The 24218-nt window shown below is 40.8% G+C and overlaps 1 protein-coding gene across 1 annotated transcript in view; it reads left to right on the plus strand.

Moving 5' to 3' along the window:
- Positions 1-2219: 2219 nt before the first annotated feature.
- The window catches only part of lhfpl7 (LHFPL tetraspan subfamily member 7), a 145519-nt gene continuing 123520 nt past the window's right edge, over positions 2220-24218 (plus strand). Inside the window, exon 1 of the mRNA XM_084730874.1 lies at positions 2220-2618. Within this exon, the coding sequence (XP_084587000.1) occupies positions 2262-2618 (357 nt within the window). The 5' untranslated portion in view covers positions 2220-2261. The remainder of the gene's footprint in view (positions 2619-24218) is intronic.

Consider the following 24218-nt stretch of genomic DNA (forward strand, 5'->3'; position numbering starts at 1 on the left):
CAGGGTGAACAGGTGTTTCCAATGATATTAATTAAGGTCTCCTTGTATTTAGTGTGGCAGAGCCTTTCTAATGAGCCAACGTGCACAATCGCAGCAGCAGCCTGACTGTTTGACCTGAACACAACGAACATGGTTAGTGTCATTTAACACCTGTTTATTTCTTGTTAAAAATGGCTGTTGTGGAAAAAAAGTCCACTGTAGTGAATTTCATACAGCTGTGTGTGTTTTATACATAAAATTAGCCTGCTGCAAACGCTAATTAATGTGATAAATATCTTACTCAATAATTAGCTAAATAGCTATATGCTACGTCTCAGCGAATCGCTACACTGTTTTTTGCTTTAAGCTTCACGAGCTCATTGTGGCGTCCAGACGGCGGCTACCTGCACGTGCAGAGGCAACGCCCACCTCATTACAAACAGCCGGTCCCTCTCCTGAGCTCTGGCTGCCATGCTGTCATACTCAGTGACACAGCATCTGTGCAACAGTGAATACGACAATTATCACTTTTACTGTACATGGCGATGCTGAGAAGTGTTTTGTTTTGCGCAGGACATCGTTTGATTGAGATTAAAAAAACGTTCAAAGAATGATTTCATATACTGTTTTTATTACAATGGTGTCCCTCGCTGTCTTTATACAATTCATATCAACGGACGTAGTACTGTGAATTAACAAAGTGCATTTAGACAAGTACCTGCGGCCAGACGCCTGGTCTGTCAAGTTCAAAAGAGACAGTATGCAAAGCACCGGAAGAGTGGGTTTTGATTTTCAGAATAAAAGTAATAGTAAAAGAGGATTTCCTTCGGAAGACCTCCAACGCAAACATATTTTCCACTAGTTATCTACCATGCCATCATCATGTACTTTTGCATTCCCTAAAGTCACAAACAAGTCTCTTTGTGAGGTTAACCACTAAGTTTGTGTTGATGTGGGTGTGTGCTAGACTACTTTGAAAATGTTTACATCCATTTTTTCAAAAGTTCATCTTGTTTGAACTTGCTCATGTTGCTAGACTCATTTATTAATACATCTACACTACCTTCATCACTTTGTGGCATCTATAAATGCATATTAATTTTCCATATGATTATTTTTGCTTTTACATAAGCTTGTGTTAGGGACGTTTTAGTTAAACATCTTATTAGGCTTGTTCTGCTCAGTATATAAGAATTGCAAGAGCCCCATTAACTGTTCCAATTCCCCAGACTGACTTTGTTTGAACCCATCACACTAACTAACTTACAATACAGAATGCCAGTTGACAAAAATGATACCAAAGATCAAATTGTTTGTGTGCAAAAAAGACAAAATGATAAAGAGTGAAATGCAGTATGCAAAATGTGGTTCAGAAATTACAGACAGAACGCAAACAAAAACTTCATTAGGTGTTTTAAGTTGCACAAAGAATGGTAAGTTGAGGCTAATATTAGCATAGTCAATGTTGGTAAGTTAAATTACTAGCTAACACTAGCTTAACAGCTAAGTAACTTAATGAGGCTTCAACTCCGTTTAACTTGTTTAGGACTTGAAACTCAAAGTTTAGGACTTGATTTGAGACTTGACTTTCTTAGAGAGCTTTATTTGGGACTTGAGTGCAAAGATTAAAAAAAAAAAAAAAAAAAAAAAACTTGGTCCCACCTCTGCCTCATGGCGAGTAAACAGACATTTATGTGTAAAAACAGTGTAACGCCCCTTTAGTCATAAATAATTAAACGAAGTCATTGTTTTTTTGTGCGCCGTACCGCGCCTCCTCTTTCGGGATTTTAATTTGAAATTCATATCCGGAAATGGATATTTTAACCCCCGTGAGCTTGACGTTGTCCAGACGCACTCTTTCTGAGGAGACGCAAAGTGCGCTGCGGTCCGTGTTGAGGCAGAGCAAGTGCCGTGAGAGGACAGAACAGAGGAGCGGCTGCGGGACATGTTTTTGTTTGTGTTTGTGTCCCTGAGTTAAAGTCTCCTCCACCTGCTCTGATATGACAGCTGCGCACCCAGTTTTGGGTGTGACAAACATCTTGCGCGCGTGTGTCACATTTGGGCATTTTTCCAGGCTGAGTGGAGGCGCGGATGACTTGACTTTAGTGTGTCTCCATCACTCCTCCTGCTGATGTTTTGGATGTTTTCTTAGAGGTTTGTTTGTCCAGGCCAGATGTTCTGGACACACACCCCCGGGGCTGCCTCTGCGGATGTCCAGTGATTTTAGATTTGCTGATGAGGGGCTGAAGTTGAAGACTTGCTCTTGAAGGCGTGAGCTCCAAATGCATTCGCTCCTGGGCCGGGAGAAGAAAGAAGAAGAAGCCGGGTTTGGGATCGATCTGGGTCTGTCTCCGGGCTTTTTGCCCCAAGCTGCCACCATGTTCAGCTGTGTGGGCTGCTTCTGGGTGCTCCTCTCCTCCGCTCTGGTCGCCGTCTGCAGCTTCAGCTTCATATCTCCTGCCTGGATTGTTAAGGACCAGCTGAGGAACAATCACCACCACCACCACCACCACAACAACAAGGACTCCGTCAGCTTCGGTCTGCTGTGGCACTGCTCGGAATCTCTGGATCACATGTACCGATGCTACACCTTCGGGGGACTGGGCAAATTCGCAGAGATCCCCTCCAGCTCCTGGCAGGTAGTTAACCATATACACACACACACCCATGTCTGTCACAGCACATGTGGGGCATCAAGTGGGAAGGGCATGGCGTGCTATAGGATTCAGAAATGAATGGATGAATGGCAGGGCAGTAATCTGAAATAAATTAATCAGCTTTTAAATCATATTCAAGCCTAATTACTGCCATAAATCAAGAAAAGTCATCAACAAAACTGCCCTTAATTGAGGAAATTTAACCACAAATTCAACAAAACTGCTTTAAATCAAAGAAATTGTACAAATCCACCAAGAAATTGCCCTTAATCAAGGAAGTTTAACAACAAATTAAAATTGCCCTAAAGCAAGAAAATTCACCAACGTGTTGTTAAATCAAGGAAATTTACAATTCCAACCATACTGCCCTAAATCAAGAAAATTCAGTAACATATCAAAAAATCTGTCATCAATCAAGAAACTTCGACAGCAAATTCAACAAAACTACTCTTGATTAAAGACATTTAATCAACAAGTTGATTATTCAACCATGACAAGTTGTTTTTCCTTTATTTTTCGACTTGAATGACTCGCTGTGCTGCAAATGTAACATCTCCTCATCCATCAGCCAGTATTCCATGTATCCACAGAACCTCATTTGATGTTTTGTATTTTTTGGATATTTTTTTGGGTGGCAGGTGATGCCAGAAGCTGCGGTGACTGTGCCCTCGCTCAGGGCTCACTGACACCTCCTGATGAAACGCTGTAGTCTTCATACACACACACACACACATACACACACACACACCCCACCATATGTGTCACAGCAAACTGAATGACACAACAAGGTAATCACCGTGGCACCGACGATGTTCTCCTCCTGAGTCAGTTTTCACGAAAACACATTTGGGATGATGCCGGTGCGTTTCAGTCAGAAGAAATGATTCATTGATCCGGGGGTGTGCATCATACAGAGCAGCATCTGCAGCACAGCGTGCGAGACACACATCAAAGCTGCGAGAGTGGCACTGGGTTGGCAGGCTGCTCACCGATCAGCGCTCCCCCACTAGCTGGGATTTCAATTTCATCTCTCTTTGTCAAATTGAAACTCCGGTTAGGGAATGTGTGAGTGGACTACACTGCATTCTCTCCACCTGTGGTGTAAACAGCTGTGCAATTATATCCAATAACAAACTCGCTCACAAATGGGCATTTTTGCTGTTTGATGACACAGCGATCCGATGTGGATGTTTGCAGGAAAAGTTTGGAAATGACTCAGTCGCAGGTTGTTGCTGAGGCTGACGTGGGATTTTGTAAGCTTGTTAGAGCGAAAAAACAACTGGCCTTGTTAGAAGGCTTGTATCTGGGGCGCTTACTATTCATGCAAGTTGTGGGATAATTTCATTCCTTACCACAGGCAGGCTGTGTGGACCCCCCAGCTTCACACCCCCCATGAAAAATCTTTAAAAAACCTGCCACAGTATACCAGCCACCTCTGGAGTGATGATTTATGTATGAAGGGGAATTAGCATTTGAAAGGGAGATATTAATAAGTGGCTGCTTGTGTGTGATTGTAGCGCAAGCATCTGCAAAGAGGGAAGAATGCAACGCCGGGGTTTCTTTTCACAGGTGTTGAAGCTGCAGAGGAAGATAGAAACACACAACAGACAGGGCTCTCTGTGTGTATACCAGAGTTTTGGGACTTCAGCCACATGACTTGACTTGAGTCAGACTTAAATTTGAGGTCTTGAGACTTGCTTGACTAAGAGCGATAAAAGGCTCGACTCTGACTTGGTATTCACAACTTGAGACTTGATTTTCAGTATAGGCTACCGTGACAAAGCCTCAAGCAACAAGTCATTTTCAGTGGAAGCTGGCGATGTGAAGCCAAATTGTGACGTCCAACACGTGTGTTGAGTGTTTCGCACTACAAATCAAAGTTGAGCTGGCTTCAACTTTTCTCAGCACTTGGCGATGATGTTGCTGGGCACTTTTGGCCGTTTTGTAGCCGTTTTGCCAGTAATGTCAAGATATAGTTAGACTTGAGACAGATGACTCAGAAAGACTTGACTTTTTAAAATAAATATTTGCAGTATTCTAGATATTAAGAGAAGTTAGGTTTTGTTTTTTTGAACATGATTGGGTCATTTCTGGTGCAATCGTGCACAGAAAAATGGCAGCCTACTGCTGATCAACATAGGCTCGTGCACTAAGCACCTGTCATGGAGTTCAAAAGTAATAAAATTTGCATTCAAAGATTTTGTTGTTAGTTATGGTAAGAGGAGAACAGCGGTATGCAAGTTATGCAGCTCAAAAATAAGTCATACAACCAATACAACATCCAAATTCAACGTTACTATGGAACCCACAGCGTCAATGTGTCTTTTTAGCTAACTTATTGTCACGTTAAATGTTTGCTAGACAGCTAACATTAAGTTTAAGCCATGTCAGACTTGGCTTTTTTTGTTTGTTTATAGATGTTTCTAGTAGTAGTAAGCAGGGGTGTAAGAAAATATCGATACACTCAAGTATTGTGATATTATGTTTTGTGATGCAGTGATGATACTGAAAAACACTCTATCATGATACATGACAAGATTCATGGCAGTAGTTCATTTTGTGTTGTGTATAAACCCCTGACCACCAGACATCAGTGTTGTTATCTATCCTCACTGTTCTGATTGTGTAAAAAAGAAACATTTAAAACTCAGATCTTAAGCATACAGTGGTGTGTTCTTTGTACTATGACAATTTCCCAAAATATTAGATTTAAAATAGCAATATATCACCTTGTTTACAGTATTGTGATATAATGAATCCTAGCTCTTGTATCATGATTCGTATTGTATCGCCAGATTCTTACTTACTTACTTATTTAGACACAGCTGCCCGAGTATTAAGTCGCCATGATGAATCTTACGTCTGTCTGCAAATCTCGTGATTCCACCCCATTGTTGTTCAGTTCACAGTGTTTTATTTTTTCAGAAGTAAACATTTTCTTAAGATATACAGGATCCCTAAATAATATTTATCAATTATTTTTCATACTCTGGGCAGAATGACACAGGAAGACGTCAACAAAGGAACTTGGGATTCTAGTAATATTTTGCGTCTTAACAACACAATACATAGATGTTTGCTTTTTTTTTTCCTGTGGCTCACCATTAAGTTTCAGTTTCGGTCCTGTAAGGGGAAAAAAGTTTGAGCACCGCTGCTGTAATGCTGAAAATGAAACTCAACTTTTTCTGATTGCTGTGTTTTAACTGATTTAAGTGTAGAAACTGGGGCAGATCATCAGAATTTTGTATGACTTGACTCGCATGACTTTTAACAACTTGAAGTGACTTGCTTGACTCTCACCACAGTAACTTGGGAATTAACTGAGACTTGAATAATGTTAAGTCTCAAGACTTGCTTATGACTCGAACACGTGTGACTTAGTCCCACCTAGGGCTGGATACTGTTATGGTACTGGCTGAGTTCCTTCAATACTATTGGGTATCAATACTTCGGGCGTAAACCTCATCAGTGTCAGTGAAGCACGCTGCATGCTTACCAAGATTTAATAATGGTGGTGTGGTGATGTCTGTCAAACTTTAGATGTCACAGAGACATGTAGGAAAACAGAGATGGGGATCTTTTTTTTTCTTCTTTTTAACGTCAGGTCTTCAGCTTTTCTTTAAAGTGAGTAATTGTACCATAATGTGTAATGTAATTGTCCTTTTGTTAAAATATTGATAAAAGTATCAAAGCAAGGTATCAATACCGTTACTGCTATCAAAAGTTTATACAGAGCCCTACTCCCACCTCTGATGTATACATCAGCTCATCTATATTCAACCCTCCACCGCTGTGTGTCCTCTGCTGAACTCAAGTCTGGCTCAGTGTGTTTAAGGCTCATTTGGCTAAAATCAGTAGTCAATTTGCTAGTTAGCCAGTGAGTCAATTAGCGGCTCTTCCTGCCTATTATGAGCTTCCCTTCCAGTGAGTTAGTGAGTGTGCAGCTGATGGAGCTGCTTTCCTGCGCAGAGCTACACGTGTTATTACGGCGGAGAACCGGAGCGCACGATCCTGCTCCCACAGCCATTAATAAAGGTGAAGGGGCCATTAAGTTTTCATCAGAGCCACTTTATTACCCCACCACTCCTCGGTGATGTGCGCGTCGTTTTGCTGATGCCTCCCATTCTACAACTTGTCAACAACCTGAACCCGCACGCGGAAACACAAACCTGTGCAGCACACACAGCATGTGCTTAAAGTGTAGTAGAAGGAGAAGACAGCTATCAGCGCATATTGAGCTCTGCGGTCTCCATCAGAGTGGAAGGAAAGTGTACTCTTGGCTCACTCTGAAAAGACAAGCTGAGCCCTGCGGATGCTGCGCGAGAGAACCAGAGGAGGGTGAGGACAGGACACGGGGAGGAGGAGGAGGCTCCCTGAGAGGCTGGCCTACTTGTGCTGTAGTTTCTGTGGGATTCTCTGTTGTCGCTTCATGTTGTCAAAAGCTTTTTCTTGGACCGCGTTGCCATCCAGTGCCGCTGGTGCTCAGGAGCCCAGTGCTATGGGCTACCGCCAGAGCTGGCAGGACCACCACCTCCATTTAGCCAATGCCACACAGACACAAACACATTTACTTATGCTATTTTTGGGGACATTACATTGACTTATGTTCATGTCCTGGAGACTTACCCTAATCCTGCGCATGGTGATTACTTTCCTAACCCTAGACATTAACCTCTGACCCCCAAATCAGTGTTTTTCTGACTGGGGACATGACTTTTGTCCCCCAGTGAGGTGTAAAGAGGGGTTAACGCTGCTTTCATTTCATAGGGAAAGGATGTAAAATTTATTTATTTATTTATTTATTTATTTATAATATTGCTTTTTTGAATACTTTTTGTCATCTAACTTGTGTTTCCGTTATTTTTCTTTTATTTACAAAGTGTGTTTGTAGGTGGGACCTTTTGTTATCTTCACAGGAGATCATGTGACATATTGTGATGGGTTGTGTGTTTGCATGTGTGAGTGACCAACAAGGCCACAGCTAATCTTGCAAACTACTGGACCCATCAGCCCAAAAGTTTTTGTGCATGTATATGACTCTCAAGTTATCAACAACTGCTAGGCTAAAAACAAGGCTTACTTACTACCAGTGTTGGGAGGTAATGAGTTACATGTAATTAAATGACAAAATTAATGTAATTGTACTCCATTTTGGTTACTGAGGAAAAAGTATTGAATTTGATAACAGTTACTAACCAAATTGATGGTGATTACAAAGGAGTTACATCCAAATATTCTTTTGGTGAGATCTGCACTCTGCTGAGTGACACTTCTAGTACTGATGCTGAGATGTTCATTGTTGTGTCATTTGTCTTATTGAGCTACTAAATGACATCTTCTGTGTCTGTTTGTGTGTTTTAAAAAGCCATTTCACCCCAAAATCAAAAATACTTATTTGTATAATGGAACTAGATGGCACTGATCCTGCAGTATGCAAAGCACCAAAAAATACTTTTGATAAAACTCAACACCAATGTCTCTTTCCAGGACTCATGACCTGGTTACTAAAAATAATCAAGTAGGAACTACTTTCTTTCTGCCATAGAATCTATTACATTACTCTGGAGAGAAGGCAGACTTGTCTATGGCAAATATCTCCAAAACTCCAACTCACACAAAAACAATGTAGATGGATAAACAGCACTACAAGCCAGGGGAAAATATGTGTTTTTGATTTTGGGGTGAACTTCCTCACTAAGATACAAATTAGAAACAAATCATCCAAATTATGAACCATAACAATGACAATATGACACTTAATCCATTAACTTTGTGTTTAGTTTCCTTGAACAGCAGACTTTGGCTAACGTGAGGCTTTCATATTTGTTTGACTTTTCAGGCACTTTGGTATCATGAAGTCTCCCAGTTGTGATCATGACTTGAATTTTAACGTGAATGCTGTTTACAAGTTAGAAAATGGCTCTTACTGTGACTCAGCATTACCAGTGATCCATAAAAGTGTTTTTTCAGTTAATCAGTGCAGCACAGGAGCACTCTCTAAGCGTATTGCATCAGTAAAGCTATTGAAAACAGTCTCTTCTGCATTGTGGCTTTCCACATAAATTATTCCTTGTATTACTTCTGCTCGCTCCTGCTGGGTTGTGTGATTTTTCCATCAGAGCAGATGTAGAGTAGTGCTAGTGCGCGAGCGTGCACGCGCACATTAACGTATATGTGTGTACGTGTGCGTGCCGAAGCGAGTGGAAGTGTGAAGCGCGCACAGCGGTGGTGGGCGCCAGGTTGAGCGTGTCAGTAGAGGAGAGGAGGTGCATTGTGAGCTGCTGCTAGGTAAAGTGTGAAGGAGGACGAGGGCGCCTGCCAGAAAACATTTTCACCTTAACTTGTTAACAGCTTCTGTGCTTCCAGCTGCTTCACAGCACTAAACGCCGGAGCTGGATTAGCCTGGCCTCTGTAGCAACCAGCCAACTGCTCACACACATACAACATGTGTGTACACGGGAGGTGGTGTCTCTTGGATTGCACTGCGAGTGTTTGTCTGCGGCGGCACGCGTGTTCTCATACGTGCCCAACGGTTGTCAAGGTCGTCTTGTAGCCCTAAATGAGTCGTGGCCGAGCTCCAGAAACAGTGATTTGAAAATGTCTGAGTTCGTCCTCATCTTTTGTCCGCCTGTGCAGAAAATGGCAGCGTGACAAGGCGGAGATTGTGGGCTGTGGAAAAAGGCCTGTGATTGGCTTTCATTGAAATCCTCCGACACACGAGACAAAACAATCGGCCCATGTTGTCTTTCCCCACATGCCAAAAAGATGAATTATAGACGTTACTGGAGACGTTTTAGCATGCCTAATTGCCAGCTACCTATGAAGAACACTTACTGGCGCGTAAACCCTGCTAGATGCCGCAAATGTCATTTCACCACTCAGTGAGCCAGAACAAGTTTTAAGTAGATAGATAACTCATTTAATGAAATTCACCTAGGATTCCTTTGTGTGGCTGTTACTCAGCTTTTGTCTTTGCCCTCCTTCATTAATGTCAAATTCTGCTGCGTGAAAACACACAAAAAACGTTAACTGCCATATTTTCAGTGTCTTCTGTCTGTGTGAGCGTGTCCGTTTACACGAAAGTCTGTTTCAAAACACCGCAAATGGTGAAATGACTTTACAGCATCTTAAATGTCAGGATGTAATGTGCATTTTACACTTTACTGCTTTAGCCCAGTAAAATGTTTGTCTGTTGTTGAAGCAGCAAATTTACTGCTTGTGTTGCACTGTCTGCAGTTGAGAGCAGGTAATGAACCCAAACAGATTAAAGCTTCAGTTTATCACCAAAATAAACTGAAACCAAATCTTGCAGGGACTGGAAGTAAGTTTCAAATACATCAAGTAAAAAGGGATGCATAAACCTTGTTTTTACTTAAGACTAACAATTTAAAGACAAAATTTTAACTATATAACTTTATTTAAGTTACTTTAATAGACCTTTTTTCACAGCAGCCATACTGACATGAAGTAGTGTGGTTAACACAGGTGTTATCAATGATACTAATTACACAACAGCAGCACCCTGACTCTGTTTGACCTGAATGGAACACAACCTTAATTAGGATCATTGGGAACACCTGTGATTTCTCTACTGTTCAGCTCATCCTCAGCAGAGAAACGAGCATCTGGGTCATCTGCACATGTAGCTTATTATAACCCATATTTATTTAAGAGTGAGGAGGTTTGCAGACTCAAACATAAACAGGACTTTTATGCAGGAGGTCGCTGCGAAACAAAAAGTCAGTGTGAGTAATTTAAAGTTTTAAGATCCTCAAGCTTTGTAATGAACGTGACGTCTGTCATGTGACATGTGTAACACACTTATTTCAATCAGGAGAGACTTCATTCTGAGTGTACGAAATATTATAATTGACATGTGCACAATCAGGATAAGAAATGTGGAAAGTCTTTGGCGATTAGACCCTGTCGTCATTGTCATCATGTATGAGGGGGTAGTGAAGCCATGATTGATGTAGGAAACCCCCCCGATGGAGTCCAGACACTGGTGGAGGTGAAGGGATGTGATGAGGAGTGGACCTCTTTTGAGCTCAACCTAGACTCTGGATGTGAAGAACTGGAGGTGGATGGGGTGGAGGAGTGTCAAAGGAAGAATAGAACAGATTTTAAAGTTTGTCGACATGATTGGCTGGTGGAGATAGTGGCTAAATCTGGTTTGGGTAATTGAAAACCTATAATCAGCTGACTGAGAATAAGCAGGAAACAGAGTAAGACAGAGCTGTGAATGAATGAAGTGTAAAGATAGTCTCCCTGATTCCTAACCACAGCTTTTCCCTAAACCTAACCAAGTAGTTTTGTTGCCTAAACCCAACCAAACTACAACCATTTTACCACATAAACTACGTGTGTAGCATCACAAGACTTAACTTATAGTTAAGATCTGTTAAGGATGTCTCTGCTGAGACTCTCCGATGGTCAGAGGCCCAGTGTTCTTTTGGAAGTCACTGGCAATCGACCTCTTCTCTTGTGTAGGTATGAGGATTTGTTGTACTATTTTAGGTCAGAGCGGCTGCTATGAATTCAATACAGCTGAAACAAACAACAAAACAGTCATCTGACTTTGTTCGCTTTAATGTCATTTCTAATTAATCGTGATTATTAGGGACTGCAGGAAAATTATTAGGGTGCTGTAAGTTTCTCTTGTGGCTGAAAATAGGATAGTTTGACTCTGTCTCTTTCTGGTGAGAGGGGTAGTGTCTTACATGTTTTTTCTCATCATAAATTTATATCTTACTTCTAATTGTTCCATCAAAAAGAATGACTGTATGTAGAGGACAGCCGTTTTGTCTGTGTATCAGAGTTTTGTTAATATGAACATATGTGATGTAGATATGGTGATAAGGTTTAAAATAGGGCACATGATTAAACATGTACCAATTTAACACTATACTGTCATTTTGATATATTGTGGGAGGCTTGTTGCAGTTTTTTCTTACTCAAGAGGAGAGTTAAAAAAATTAATAACCCTTAGAATCTAATCTGAGGTCTGTACAGAGACTTTTGGCAATTCAAAATGTGCTCTCCTTTAGTGACAGTTTTACAACTGCAATGATAAGGCTAATAACTTAGTCGATAAGTCAAGAGACAATTGATTGGCAACTTTCATGATCAAGTCATTTTTTTTTAAAAGAAAGAAAGTCAAAATTCTCTCGTTTCAGCATCTAAAGTGAGAATATTTTCTTTTTTTCACAGTCTTCTATGATAGTAAACTAAATACCTGTAAGTTTTGAAGTGATTGTCAGACAAAACAAGACATTTGAAGGCGTTACTTTGAGCTTTGAGAACATGTGATGGAGATTTTATAGATCAAATGATGAAAGGAATGGAAAGGAAAAGAAAGGAAAAGAATCATTCACAGTCCCGCACAGTCTTCTTAAAGCCCCCCACCACTCAAAAATAGTTTTTTCTCTTGTTCCTAGTTGAATGTTTGAGCTTCACTGTTCAGAACGAGATACCTGCAGACACTAGAAGGCTGTCTTCACATTCATCTTCTGAAAGGTGATGTAACGTATGACTCAGACAAACATTATTCCTGTAAGCAGACTTTTTATCCTTATATAAGTCTGTAGGGGATCTGTAAAGTTTGTCTCAAATACACAGCACTGACATGAGTTAAGTTGTTGTTGGAATTGTCGTGTGATAACAGCTGTTATTAAATATCTGTCTTTGACCAGACCTGACATGTTGCCCCCTCCGTGCAGAACATGATGGTATGCACTTTGTGGATGGCAGGTTTGGGTAGAGACTCACCAGTTCGTGTGCTGCTGCCTAATAGCAGAATGATGGACAAGGTCTGGCCTTTATCTCGCTGAACAACATGAGGGACGGATGAAGGGTCTTTGCTCAGAGCGGGAGGTGAGGGCCAGAAGGTCCTCTGACACACACACGCACACACACACACACACATTCTCCCAAGGGTGTCAATGTATTCCCTGCCACTTGCTGACAAATACAGCAGCTCAACAGACTAGCGGAGGTGCTGTGAAATGTCCACTGAGCAGAAAGCCGTCATTTTTGTCCTTGATGCAGACTCCTTAGATTTACTGTAGCAATAAAGTTCCTCTCTCCCCTCTCGGCCTCTCATAGCCTCTCTGCTTTAATGCTAATGGTGGAACCTCTGTGGTGAAAGCCATTTGTGTGGAAGTGTGTCGGCCTGTTATAAATGATGTTATGGAGTCTAATGCACATGTTGTATTCCTGCCTCCCCCGTGGGGACTCCACTGCCCAGTTTGCATGTGAGACAAAAGGAGGACTTGTCTGGCTGCTTTCTCCTGCCGACCTCATTCTGTTCAGAGCTGCTTCATGTACAGCGCCTTCTACAGAGGCACGTTCAACACACACGCAAGTATGATTAGACAACTCAGAGTGATGTGACGTACACACACACACATACACACACACACACACACACACACACACACGTACCGCTTTTACACAGTGAGATGAAAAGAGGCAGCCTGATGCAGATGCACAGGCACAAAAAAACTCTCAGCCATCAGAGTGTGATCAAAAGAGACGTTGATGTGATGTACAGTGGCTGTCCATGTCAGCACTGTTGCAGTAATTAGGGGTTCAGGGAGGGAATGCCGCAGGACATAGAAGAGAAGAGAAAAAAGTAGACCCAGTAAGTTATTTGAATTTGAATCCTTTTCCAAAAAACTCATCTACACTGTACAAAAAAGTTTTAACTTAGGAAAGTTAGTGTTAGTGAAATTTGAAATGATTGAATTTGAAAAGACAAGTTAAGGTAATTTTAAAGATGGGACTGATCTGATATTGACTTAAGGCAACACCCAATGATTGGGTCTGCATTCTGAATGAAAGTACACACCCCTCTTATCTACCTTGTGTTTTCTGTTCATTTTCACTATTGAGGACTAAACAGTGTTTTCTACTTCTGCTCTGCATTTGCTTATAGTTAAAGGAACATGCTTGTGTCCATAACCACCATGTTCTGAACAAACACATTACAAACACAATATAAACACTAAGAGACACTAACAGACAGTAATATTTGCATTTTGGAACGTAAAATAGCAAACTTTAACTGTCAGCAATGTAGCATGGGATTACTATGAAGGTGGTCTCTCAGCCTATCAGCCATACATGTAAATGTCACAAGTCAGAATCAGAAGCCCTGTAAGTTGCATTACAGAAACTACACAAGCTCTGGAAGATGGGAACCACTACTACTACGCTGTATTAGGTGGGCTGTATAACCAGGAAGTAAACCCGGAAGCTAGAAAACTTATTCGACTTATGCACCAGTCAGACAACTCTCATTGGACTGAATGGGCGCCATCTTTGCATTCACTATCTAGTTCATTATAATATATCCATGGCACTCACAAATTAGCAGTCCTGTACATCACCTCGTTACTGAGGTTGTATTCCAGTCTAATAAAAATGCTAACTGATCTAACTAGGTCACTACAGCATTACAAGAAAAAAACTTCATGTTGGAACAAATTGTAGCTTGGAATTTGAAGTGTTTTTTTTTTCTACAACTAATGAATAAATAAAAACCATGGTCGACTTCTCACTGACGAATGGTTCAGTCAACTTTTAAGGAGCAGCCCTAATATTAATGATATAATGAGAAAGACTAGTTAAATCTACTAAATTCCTGTATGATTTTTTACAGTGTATAACAGATTGTCAATGTTAGTGGCTGTATCCACTCAAAACCAGTGCCCCAGCAAACCACCCCCATCCACAGCACAAAGCAGCCTTCATCCATATTCACACTCCGTAATAAACTCAACTCCGTCTCCTTTCAGCTGGTATCATAAAAGGACTACCACCTGTAATGTTGCTCCTAACAGCTTTAGCCCATTTCCCACTCTGCTCCCCGTGACCTTTAATCCTGCCTCTTGTTGTTCGTGCACTTACCTGTGAACAGGGAGAAAGAAAAGAGCAAAGAGTGCGGCCTGGAGGAGAGGAGCGAGTGAGAACGGGGAGGGTCAAGAGTCGTGTTTTACTACGGTCTCTCGCAGCAGAGTTGTTTTTCAGGCGGCTGGTTTAGAGCAGAGCAGCACATCGTCTTTCTGCTGGTGGAAACGCACGCACCTGCTGCTGCTTTATGAGACAAACGCGTCCCCAGCCTCAGACTCAGCCTAATATAAATTAGTGCTGTTTTGTATTTGGCTGTCTGTTCACCTTGACTTATAACAGGTACATAAATGGACTCGTAGCAAAAAACCTACAACTGTAGAGCAGGAGAAGAGAGATAGATGTTTGGTCCTTTGACAGCAAGTCTTGCGTGAAATGTGGTGTGCTGACTTATTATCATACATTGCATGTTTACTTCAAGGCCACCGTCTGACTGGTGACAAAATTAATGGGAGGCAGAGTGTATACAGAGGAGCGCTTTACAATGATAGATTTGGGGATGAATGGACCATTTGGATGGCATCCCGATTCTAGTTTTTGCTCCCTCACAGGCAATAATTTGCTTTTCCTCACCTCTTGTTTGAACCATTTGAGACCTCGAGTATGTTTACTGTGATCTAATGCAGTCTGACTTCAGTACCTGTTGGGTGTCTGATAGTGTTTTTTTTTCAAGTACCCAAATAATGACAAATCAGGTTCACAGTCCCTGTGAACAATCTTTGAAATAGTTTTTAGGGTTTCTTGAAAAATTCAAGTTTATCCAAAGAAAAAAGTAAATCATCTCAGCAAAATGTTATCAGTCAGCAAAACTTTGTTTAGTTTATTTCAAAACTTAACACTTTGATTTTCTCAAAAATCTATTGAAGGCCTTGAAATGATGACTTTTCTCAACTTTTTTTTTCTTCTAGTGAAATGAGCATTTTGTAGAAGTTGTCGATACTCTGCTGGTAGTTTATGTAAGGCAGTGAAAGAATCGTACTAATGGCTCTGCACTTATTATTCCATGAAACTACTGTAGTTGTACATACTATACATCAGTGCTGAACTATTTTTGAAAGCACACAGTGAGTTTTCTCATTGATTGTCTACCACACAGGCAGCTACCAGCTTCAATTCATATCAACACACACATGAAAATCAACATAGAGAGACTTGATTCATGCTTTGAACCTCAACCACAGTGAATATTCTTTTATTTATTTGTATAAAATGATGTTATTATGTTGAAATACATTCATAACAAGGGGATATTTCCAAAGCTCGACATGCTGGTTTCTTCAAGGATGTTCTGACACCGAAGACTTAAGAGTCAGTTTGTCAATCCATGAAAAAACAAGTTCACACATTTCTACACATCCATTTTGCACTATTTGTTCTCTGGATTTGGACATACAGGAGCTCATCCATGCAATTCTTTTTATAATCTGGTGTTAGAGTGTCCTTGAACACCCTAACAAGTATCTTTACTCAAAAATCTCAGGAAAGATTCAACTCTCTGCAAGTAATAATGCTGTTTAGAGGAGAATATAAAGCAGTCACTGCCTGGAAGGTACTACAAGTAATTCATTTAAAAGCCTGTAGAAAATGTTTGCCAGTAATGTTAAGAATATCGGATTTGTAGTTCATTTAATTCAGTTGACTTTAATGAATACACTGCTGCTGCTGGAGTTTGTTATTGGCACAGTGTGTCGCAGTAAAGATTCATCAGCATTATTGCAGAGACACCAGAATACAGACATAATTCAAACTCAAATATTCAACAGACTGAGGGGCGAATGTAGCATCTCAATCTGCACCAATCAGAAAGGAGACGGAACCATGACGCTCATTATACACGTCCTCTGTGATGATCCCTCTCTGCCTGCCAAAGGACAAACTGATGTCTCATACATAAAGTTTTTCTGCCAAGACTCATTTGTGAGTTATAAAAGTAATGTTTTTCATCTGTTATATTTTTTCACCTATGCCAAAAGTTAAGTTTGTTGTTTCTCGCCAGAAGGGCAACTGGTGCCATGGATGGTATCAGCAAAATTGTGTCCAGCTTTGTAACGTCATCAAAATGAATCATCTTTTCTGATAATTTGAGAGGGGTATTTTGGGTTCAGTTTAAATATCTATGTAGGTCTTTATTATACAAATATTTGTGGCATAATCCAGTGGTTAAGTCTTTTTCCTCTCAGTCTGACTAAATGACTAAATATAGTCTTATTAGTTACAAACATATGTTCAACTAGGTTTTGGTTTGTAACAGTAGCCTAGTATTTAAACTCAGTTGGCTATATTTTTTCTGCACTCTTTTCTAGAGATAATTTTAGCAGGTTGGGAACACTGGCAGTTCCATGGATTATCAGGTTAAGATGTTTTTGGTCAAATAGTTTGTGACTCACTTTATTTTGTTGACATTTTGTTTGAATTAATGTTTCAAGAGGTTGAGTAATGGCATCAAAGCTAAAAGCTGTTAAAATTGACCTTAGTATCCCCTTCACACAGCATAAAGGATACATACGGGAATGGGAGACACGAAAAAATTCACAGCACGCTCCTTTAAACTCAGTTATGCATGAGTTACTGTTGCTATTGATGATAATATTTTGGTTTTCATTGGAGAATGATTCTGTCTTGTGGTTTTAAGTAACTTAAGAAGTTAATACTAAACTTAGAATCAGCACCTGTTGCTTTGTTCAAAGCAAGTTTGCAAGTTTCACACACACTTACGGGGGTCATGAGGGGTCACGATCTTGCTCAAGGACACTTTGACATGTGGAGGCGGAGACTGTACGCCCGGAGCTGCAGCCAGGTTCTTCTACATGATTGAAAAATAGAATTCTTGGGGGGGAAAAAAGTCATACTTATCTTTTAGGGACCACATCTACTCTGCTTTGATGTTTTTGGCGTGATCCCTCCTCAGTCCAATCCGACTCTTGTGTCTGTAGATTTTGTCACAAATTCCTGGATTGTAAGATTTTGGGGGAGTGTGTCGACAGGCGGAGCGGGGCAAGAGGTCAGCGCGGCACACGGGAGAGGAATTGAAAGCACGGAGGAACAGCTGTCCAGATGATGGATAGAACAGGTGGCTTGGAGAGAGATGAGGAGGAAGAGGAGGAGGAGGAGAGGGGAAGATGTTGATCTGCATTTTATACGTGTCGCGGTGAAGCAGAGAGGAAATCAGTCCGGCTGAGGAGGAGGAGGAGGATTTATGATCTCATCAGCGTTGATGGATGGATGCTACCTGCAGCGTGTGATCATTTTCTGCTGCTTTTTATATCTGATATTTGATCCTCTCGCAGCGGCGGGCACGGCGAAACACTCGCTGCGATGAAAGCCGCCGATGGTCAAAATTGTGATATACTCCACCAGTGGTGTTTCTTCAAATATTGGCTTAATTCCCAGCAGCGGCAAACGTGTCGACGCTGTGAGCGTTTATCTCTCGTATGAATTATGCTCTTTGCTTTGGCGATATTTAAGAGCCTCTGATCAGCAGTTCCCAGGTAGACAGAGCGAGCTGTCTGACTGATAGGAGTTGGGGGGGGCATAACGAGAGCGAGCTGAGTCAGCGGACTCCGGGAGGCCGCTGTCCATTTGTTAAGCGGCCTGTCACTTCCACTGCCTTCACTGTGGATCCTGCGGGTAGTTTATGTATTGATTTAACAGGGAGCCATTCTCCATTTTTTAACATAAATGATGGCTCACTTGGCTCGCTGCACCGAAGCCAGCCGTAGCCGTGCGAGTCGGCCTCCATCAGTAGTCGAAGCACAGGGGTTGCAGGTAAAAGAGCTCAGTAATAACACTTTAATATGGTAAATCCACCTCCACTTCACATCTTAAAGCTGACATTGTGTAGAGGAAAGAAGGGGGTTTTTTTTAAGGGGAGGCGATACTAGTTTGATGGAATCAACTATATTTTTGTGATATTCTTCCTGTGTCTGGATATAGTGGTGCTGCTCCACTTTCTCATTTCTCACAAATCCTGCAACATCAAAACACAAAGCTCCGGGGATCCAGCTCCAAGCTCCCAAACATAACTTCTGCGTTGGATCCCGGAGCGAGTTGTGCAGCTTCAGAGAAGAAAATCCACACGTCCCATGTGTGTAGACATATTCAGAGCTATATAGAGGAAAACGTCACAGAATTCCTGCTTTGAAATGTCTTCTTATAAGCTCTTAGACAGTTTAGACGTGTCAGACATTAAAAAAAATTAGCTGCTGGTTGGGACAGGAATTGCCAGCGTTCCCCTCAAACGTTTAGTTTTGGGGTCAGAAGGGAATTGCAGCATCTAATCAGATTTTCTGATCTTTCTGTGGGGAGTTGACTGTCTGACTTGAGGCAAAGTCTTTCTTCCTCTGTCACTGAAACTGTGTAGACAGAAGCAGCCTCTATGTGGGAAAACTTTATTTCAGACACGTTTTTGTGTATTGACAGTTATGTATTTTAGTACAGACCTTTTTCACGGCAGCCATTTTGACATGTAATAGTAGGATAACGGTGCTCCTGTTGTGCGTGTTGGCTCACGGGAAGGGGTCTGCTACACTAAATGGAATGGGACCTTAATTTGTATCATTGGTAACACCTGTGTTTTTTTGTAAATATACACTTATTCTGAATTTGATGCCTGCAACATGTTTGAAAAAAGTTGGGACAGGGGCACATTTACCACTGTGATGCATCACTTTTCTTTTAACAACACTTAGTAAGAGTTTGGGAACTGAGAACACTAGTTGTTAAAGTTTTGACAGTGAAATTCTGGGTCTCTGTTGGAAAAAGGTCACAGCCATTGTTGGTTTTCAGCCTTGCCCTTTAGGTGCAGAGATTTCTCTGGATTCCCTGAATCTTTTAATGATATGATGAATTATAGATGGTGAAATCCCTAAATTTCTTACAGTTTTGTGTCGAGAAAAGTTGGTCTCGTTGTTGGACTACGTCCCCAGGCAGTTTTTCATCACCTCATCCATGCTTGTGAACGGCTGAGCCTTTCAAGGATGCTCCGTTAATATCCCATCGTGATGCTGTCAGCTGTTAAACCTGTTTACCTTTTAAATGTTCCAAACAGCTGTTTTCGAGCATTCCACATCTTTCCCAGTCTCTTCCCATTTGGAATGCACATGTACAGCTGTCCATATTTGCATCAGCATGAGTGCCAAATCACAAAAACTACCAATCCTTGCATAATGTTGCTTTAAGGACCTCTTTCAGGCGCTGGTCTGCAACTCCACAACACAAAATAGCACAGATGTGTGTTCTTTTATAATTGTAAATGGGCAACAGCATGTACTATTATCATCTAATGCTCTTGGTGTAGTTCATACAACCCTTTCTTGCCCACTAGAACCAGCTTAGGGGGGAAAAATATTCCTCAATAAAAAGTTAATTTCCTGCTCTGCTACAGTGAAGAGTTTGACGCTGCTGTGCTAATGTGCACACAGAGAGAAATGAACAAAAAGGAAAGATGAATATGAGAGCACCCAGCAGGACATGGGTAAAGGCAGATGTATAATAAAGTCATTTGGATGCGATCCACTTTGTGCATCAGTGTAACATCTCAGATTAAAATCTAAGTTTTCCATTTTACTGTTTGTGCTTATAAATGTGTGGCCTCTAAGGCCCAAAGAGAAACATTCCTGCATTTTGTGTTTATTCCCATTAGCGGGTCAGTAAGTAATGACTTTAATAAGAACAGTAGCTCCCAGCTGACCATTATTCCTGTAAAACTCCATTAGACTCCCACTCTAAAATAGCAACTCAGTTACTTTGTGAATAGAACCATTATTTTAGATTAATTCAAGTAATCGTTTCTTTATGCAGTAATTTACACATTCATAGGTCCAGAGTGTAAGATTTAGGTTCGTTGTCTGTTGGCAGAATATGGCAGAAATGGAATATAACATTCATAAGCATGTTTTAGTCAATTAATTTTCATTTAATCACCTGAAAATAAAAATCATTGTGTGCTTGTTACGTTAGACTGAGTCCTTTATATCTACAGATGGTGTGGGACCTCTTCCACAGAGGCCACCATGTTGCACGACCATGTCTCTAGAACACAGACTCTAGAGAGGACTTTTCATGTTTCTTGCAAGTTTCGTGGCCACTAGTTTCTTTTGCATGCTTGGAAGGGGAGGGTGAGGTGAGCAGTGACAATTAGAGGTTGTATGAGGTACTTATCGATAGTCAGTGCATTAGCTACAGTAGATACGAATCAGGACACCCCCCCCAGTTTGGAGGAGCAGAGAGCAACACCAGTACAGAAGCTAAGTGATTAACTTGCGTAGACAGGGTCAGTAACAAAAGGTTTTTTTGGTCGCTTAAAAAAGGTCCCCCTAAAAGAAAAATCTGTATCAGTTTAAATGTACAATATTAACTAATATTATTACATTATACACACAGTATATATTATTACTAACACAGCTTTATAATATTTTCACAGCTTTATTTTGCCGTCAGACAGCCTTTAATGATGGGGAAACTGCTGTTAAAGAAGCCAAATATTGCGCTCTCCGAATAAACCAAATTCCATAGGCAAAATCAGTAATTTTACCTGGCAGTACACAGGAGTTGCTGGTCTACCGCTGCCTCAATATGTTAGTTTGTTTGTGTTATTGTGTGACTTAAGTAAGTTAGAACTTATTTTAAAAAATACAATACCACAAACAAACTAACAGATCAAGGCGGTGGTGGACCAGCAACTCCTGTGTTCTGCAACTTAAAATTACTGATTTTGCCTATGGAGTTTGGTTGTTTTAGAAAGAGCAATATTTGGCTTATTTAATGGCAGTTTCCCCATCATAAAAAGCTGTGTGACGGCATAGGAAAGTGGTGAAAGTGTTCTCTATACTCTATATTGGGTACCTTTTGTTGCTGACCCTGTTAACAGCAGTTTATTGCTTAGCTTCTGTGCTGGTTCTCCTCTCTGCTTCTTTAAACTGGGGGTGTGCTGTCGGGCATCTACTGAAGATAATGCACTGATTATTGATAAATACCCCATACAACCCCACATCAAATAATCCTAACTATCCCGCTAAGTAAAAGAAATGAATAGTTGACCACAGGCCCTACTCACTTATCATTTATCAGTATTCTCCCAGCACGCCACAGCGACATACAGAACTGAGTTTAATTAGCGACTCACTGTGTAATGATAAACTGTCATCGTGTAAGATGAAGCAGCTCAGCATCATGTTGTTGTCCACTTACATCATTCTTCTCCCGAGCCTCTATAGGCTAGATGCTGCATGGGCTCCTTAGCATGCAACAGATGCACTTTCTCCCATGAGGATGATACTTTATCAGACTGATGCAACTGTGATCCAGATCTGGTAACACTCTTATTAGCCCAGTGGAGATCTTTCTTCTAGATCTGTGTGAAAAAGAAGACTTACTTTGCAGTCCACTGCTTCACCTGAGATAAATCGGAGAAGTGTTAATGATTTTATTATCAAAGTAAGATGTTAATTTGGTTAATTGGACATTTTGAAATACTGCCATGTTCATTTTTGGGGGTCGTGAAGTTTGCTGTAATTTGAGGGTAGCATGGACCGGTCTGACTCGCTGATGAAATGAAGCAGAGTGGTGGAGGCAGATATAGTAGCATTTCCAGTTGCTACAGTACAGTATGTATGAATTATGAAATGTGCACTTGGGACCAGCGGTAGTGCAGATCATGCATAAATGCAAGAGCAAGCTGGGCTGGGTGAGTTTTTGAGGGTGTGAGTGTGTGAGAGCTGAAGGACGCTGAAGCCCACACGCTCTCTTAAACTTCTCTATGACAGGTGGAGGAGGCTGAGCCACGTGGACGCACTCCTAGTCCTTTATCTGTCAGGATTTAGCCATATAGGAGCTGAGTTTTTAAACTGGGGGAAGGTTTGCCCTTGTAATGAAATGCCAATTTGCAAGACCTATAAATATTACATTCAAATTCTAAAAAAGGGAAAATCTAGAGTAAATTTCCTTCCTTTTTCTGTCATCTGGGATTAGTCATCCAGTTCAAACTGGATTGTACAAAGTAGCTGTTAGAAGATTCTTTCCTCTACAAATTACTGATTAAATTATTTGCACACACTCTTTGGACTAATTAATTTTCACACTGTAAAGCTCCTTTTACAGTTTATTAATCCCAACATTTCCGTAATGTAATACAATATTCAGTTTTATTTGGTCAATGGATAAACATTCAGTAATCCAGGTTATCAGGCTAAAATGATTCTGTTAATTCTCATCTGCAGTTTGAGGAGTGATTTTGTTGATCTTCGATGAATTTATTTGAAAAAGAGTATAACAGTGTGAATAGAAAGCCAAAGATTGTGAACAGCACTCAGCCACTGGTCTGAGTGCTGATGATGTGATTGCAGTTGCATGAGGCAGGTACATGCTAGGAGAACTCCCAGCATGCACTGGTGCAACAGACTCATGGACATAGTATGCGTCCACATGTGCTCTACAGTGTTTTCACTGTTTATAGGCTTCCATTACTAAAATAGGTATAAAGAGTGAGTGCACTACTGCGAGTGATGTTGAGTGCACAGTTGAAATGGGAGGACAAGAGGAGTGATAATCACAGCCTGCTGCTAATGATTCTCTGAAATGCTGTGAAATCTTTGTATTAGCTCACTGCAAAGTCTCATCACGTACACATTTGGACTAATAAAGGTCCAGCGGGTATTTGTGGAGATTTATCAACAGATTGTGGCAGAAATGAAATGTAGTATTCATAAGTATGTTTTTAGGCTTTAGATATGGCCTTTCCTGTCGAGTGACAGAGAGTGATGCCAGGTGTTTACAATCTGCAAGCTCACCACTAGATGCCACTGTATCCTGCACGCTGGTGCTTTCTTTCTGGGAGTTAGATGACAGAATTAATACCTCCATCATGTCTGCAGGATAAATATAAGAAGCCAGTTGCTTAGCCTAGCACAAAGGCTGGAAACAGGGAAATAAGGAGCCTAGTATTTTTAATGGTAATCTCATTTAAACAGATATTTAATATTCAAACAAGATACAGTGTGTCAGTTACTGAGCTTTCAAGCTTGTTAGGTTGTAACTCCTTTTTAAAAAATAAAATGGTGATAATTAAACCAACAGATCATAGCAATAATTGCAACAATGTTTTTTCCTCTAGGGTGACCACTTTAGGGTGGGCAAAAGGTTGCTTGTTAGTGATAAATAGCATTAACAAAAAGCATTTAAGGACTGTAAAATCACACCCTGTGTGACTGTGTGAATACTAAGCAACTTTTCTAGTAACCACGTTTAACCGTGTGTTCACACTAATACAGAGAGAGCTAGTTGGGCTATCCAATTAGCTTTTAACACTTGGTGAGGCTAATTTCCAAAGAGGCCAATAAGTAGTCCAATAAAGACTGTTAACATCAACAAGACAAAGCAACAGCAGAATCGACTTGCTGTGCTACATGAGCCACCACGACACGGCAGAAAACACATCTGTGAGTGGAGCGATAAACTGTGTTAATGCGTACTTTCAGAATAAAATTTCAAAATAAAAGTTTCAGAACTAAATAAAAGTTGGGTGGGCCCAACCAAGACAATAGTAGGGGAAACACTGAAAAAATGTTTTCATCATAATGTAATTTGTATCTGAAACTGAGTTAATATATATCAGGTGTTTCTGAGACTGTGGACCTCCCCTCAGAGAAAGCTTAAAAAAAGGTGCCCCCTTACCCC

Source organism: Lutjanus erythropterus, chromosome 11 (assembly GCF_056507025.1).
Source record: "Lutjanus erythropterus isolate fLutEry1 chromosome 11, fLutEry1.hap2, whole genome shotgun sequence".
NCBI lineage: Eukaryota > Metazoa > Chordata > Actinopteri > Lutjaniformes > Lutjanidae > Lutjanus > Lutjanus erythropterus.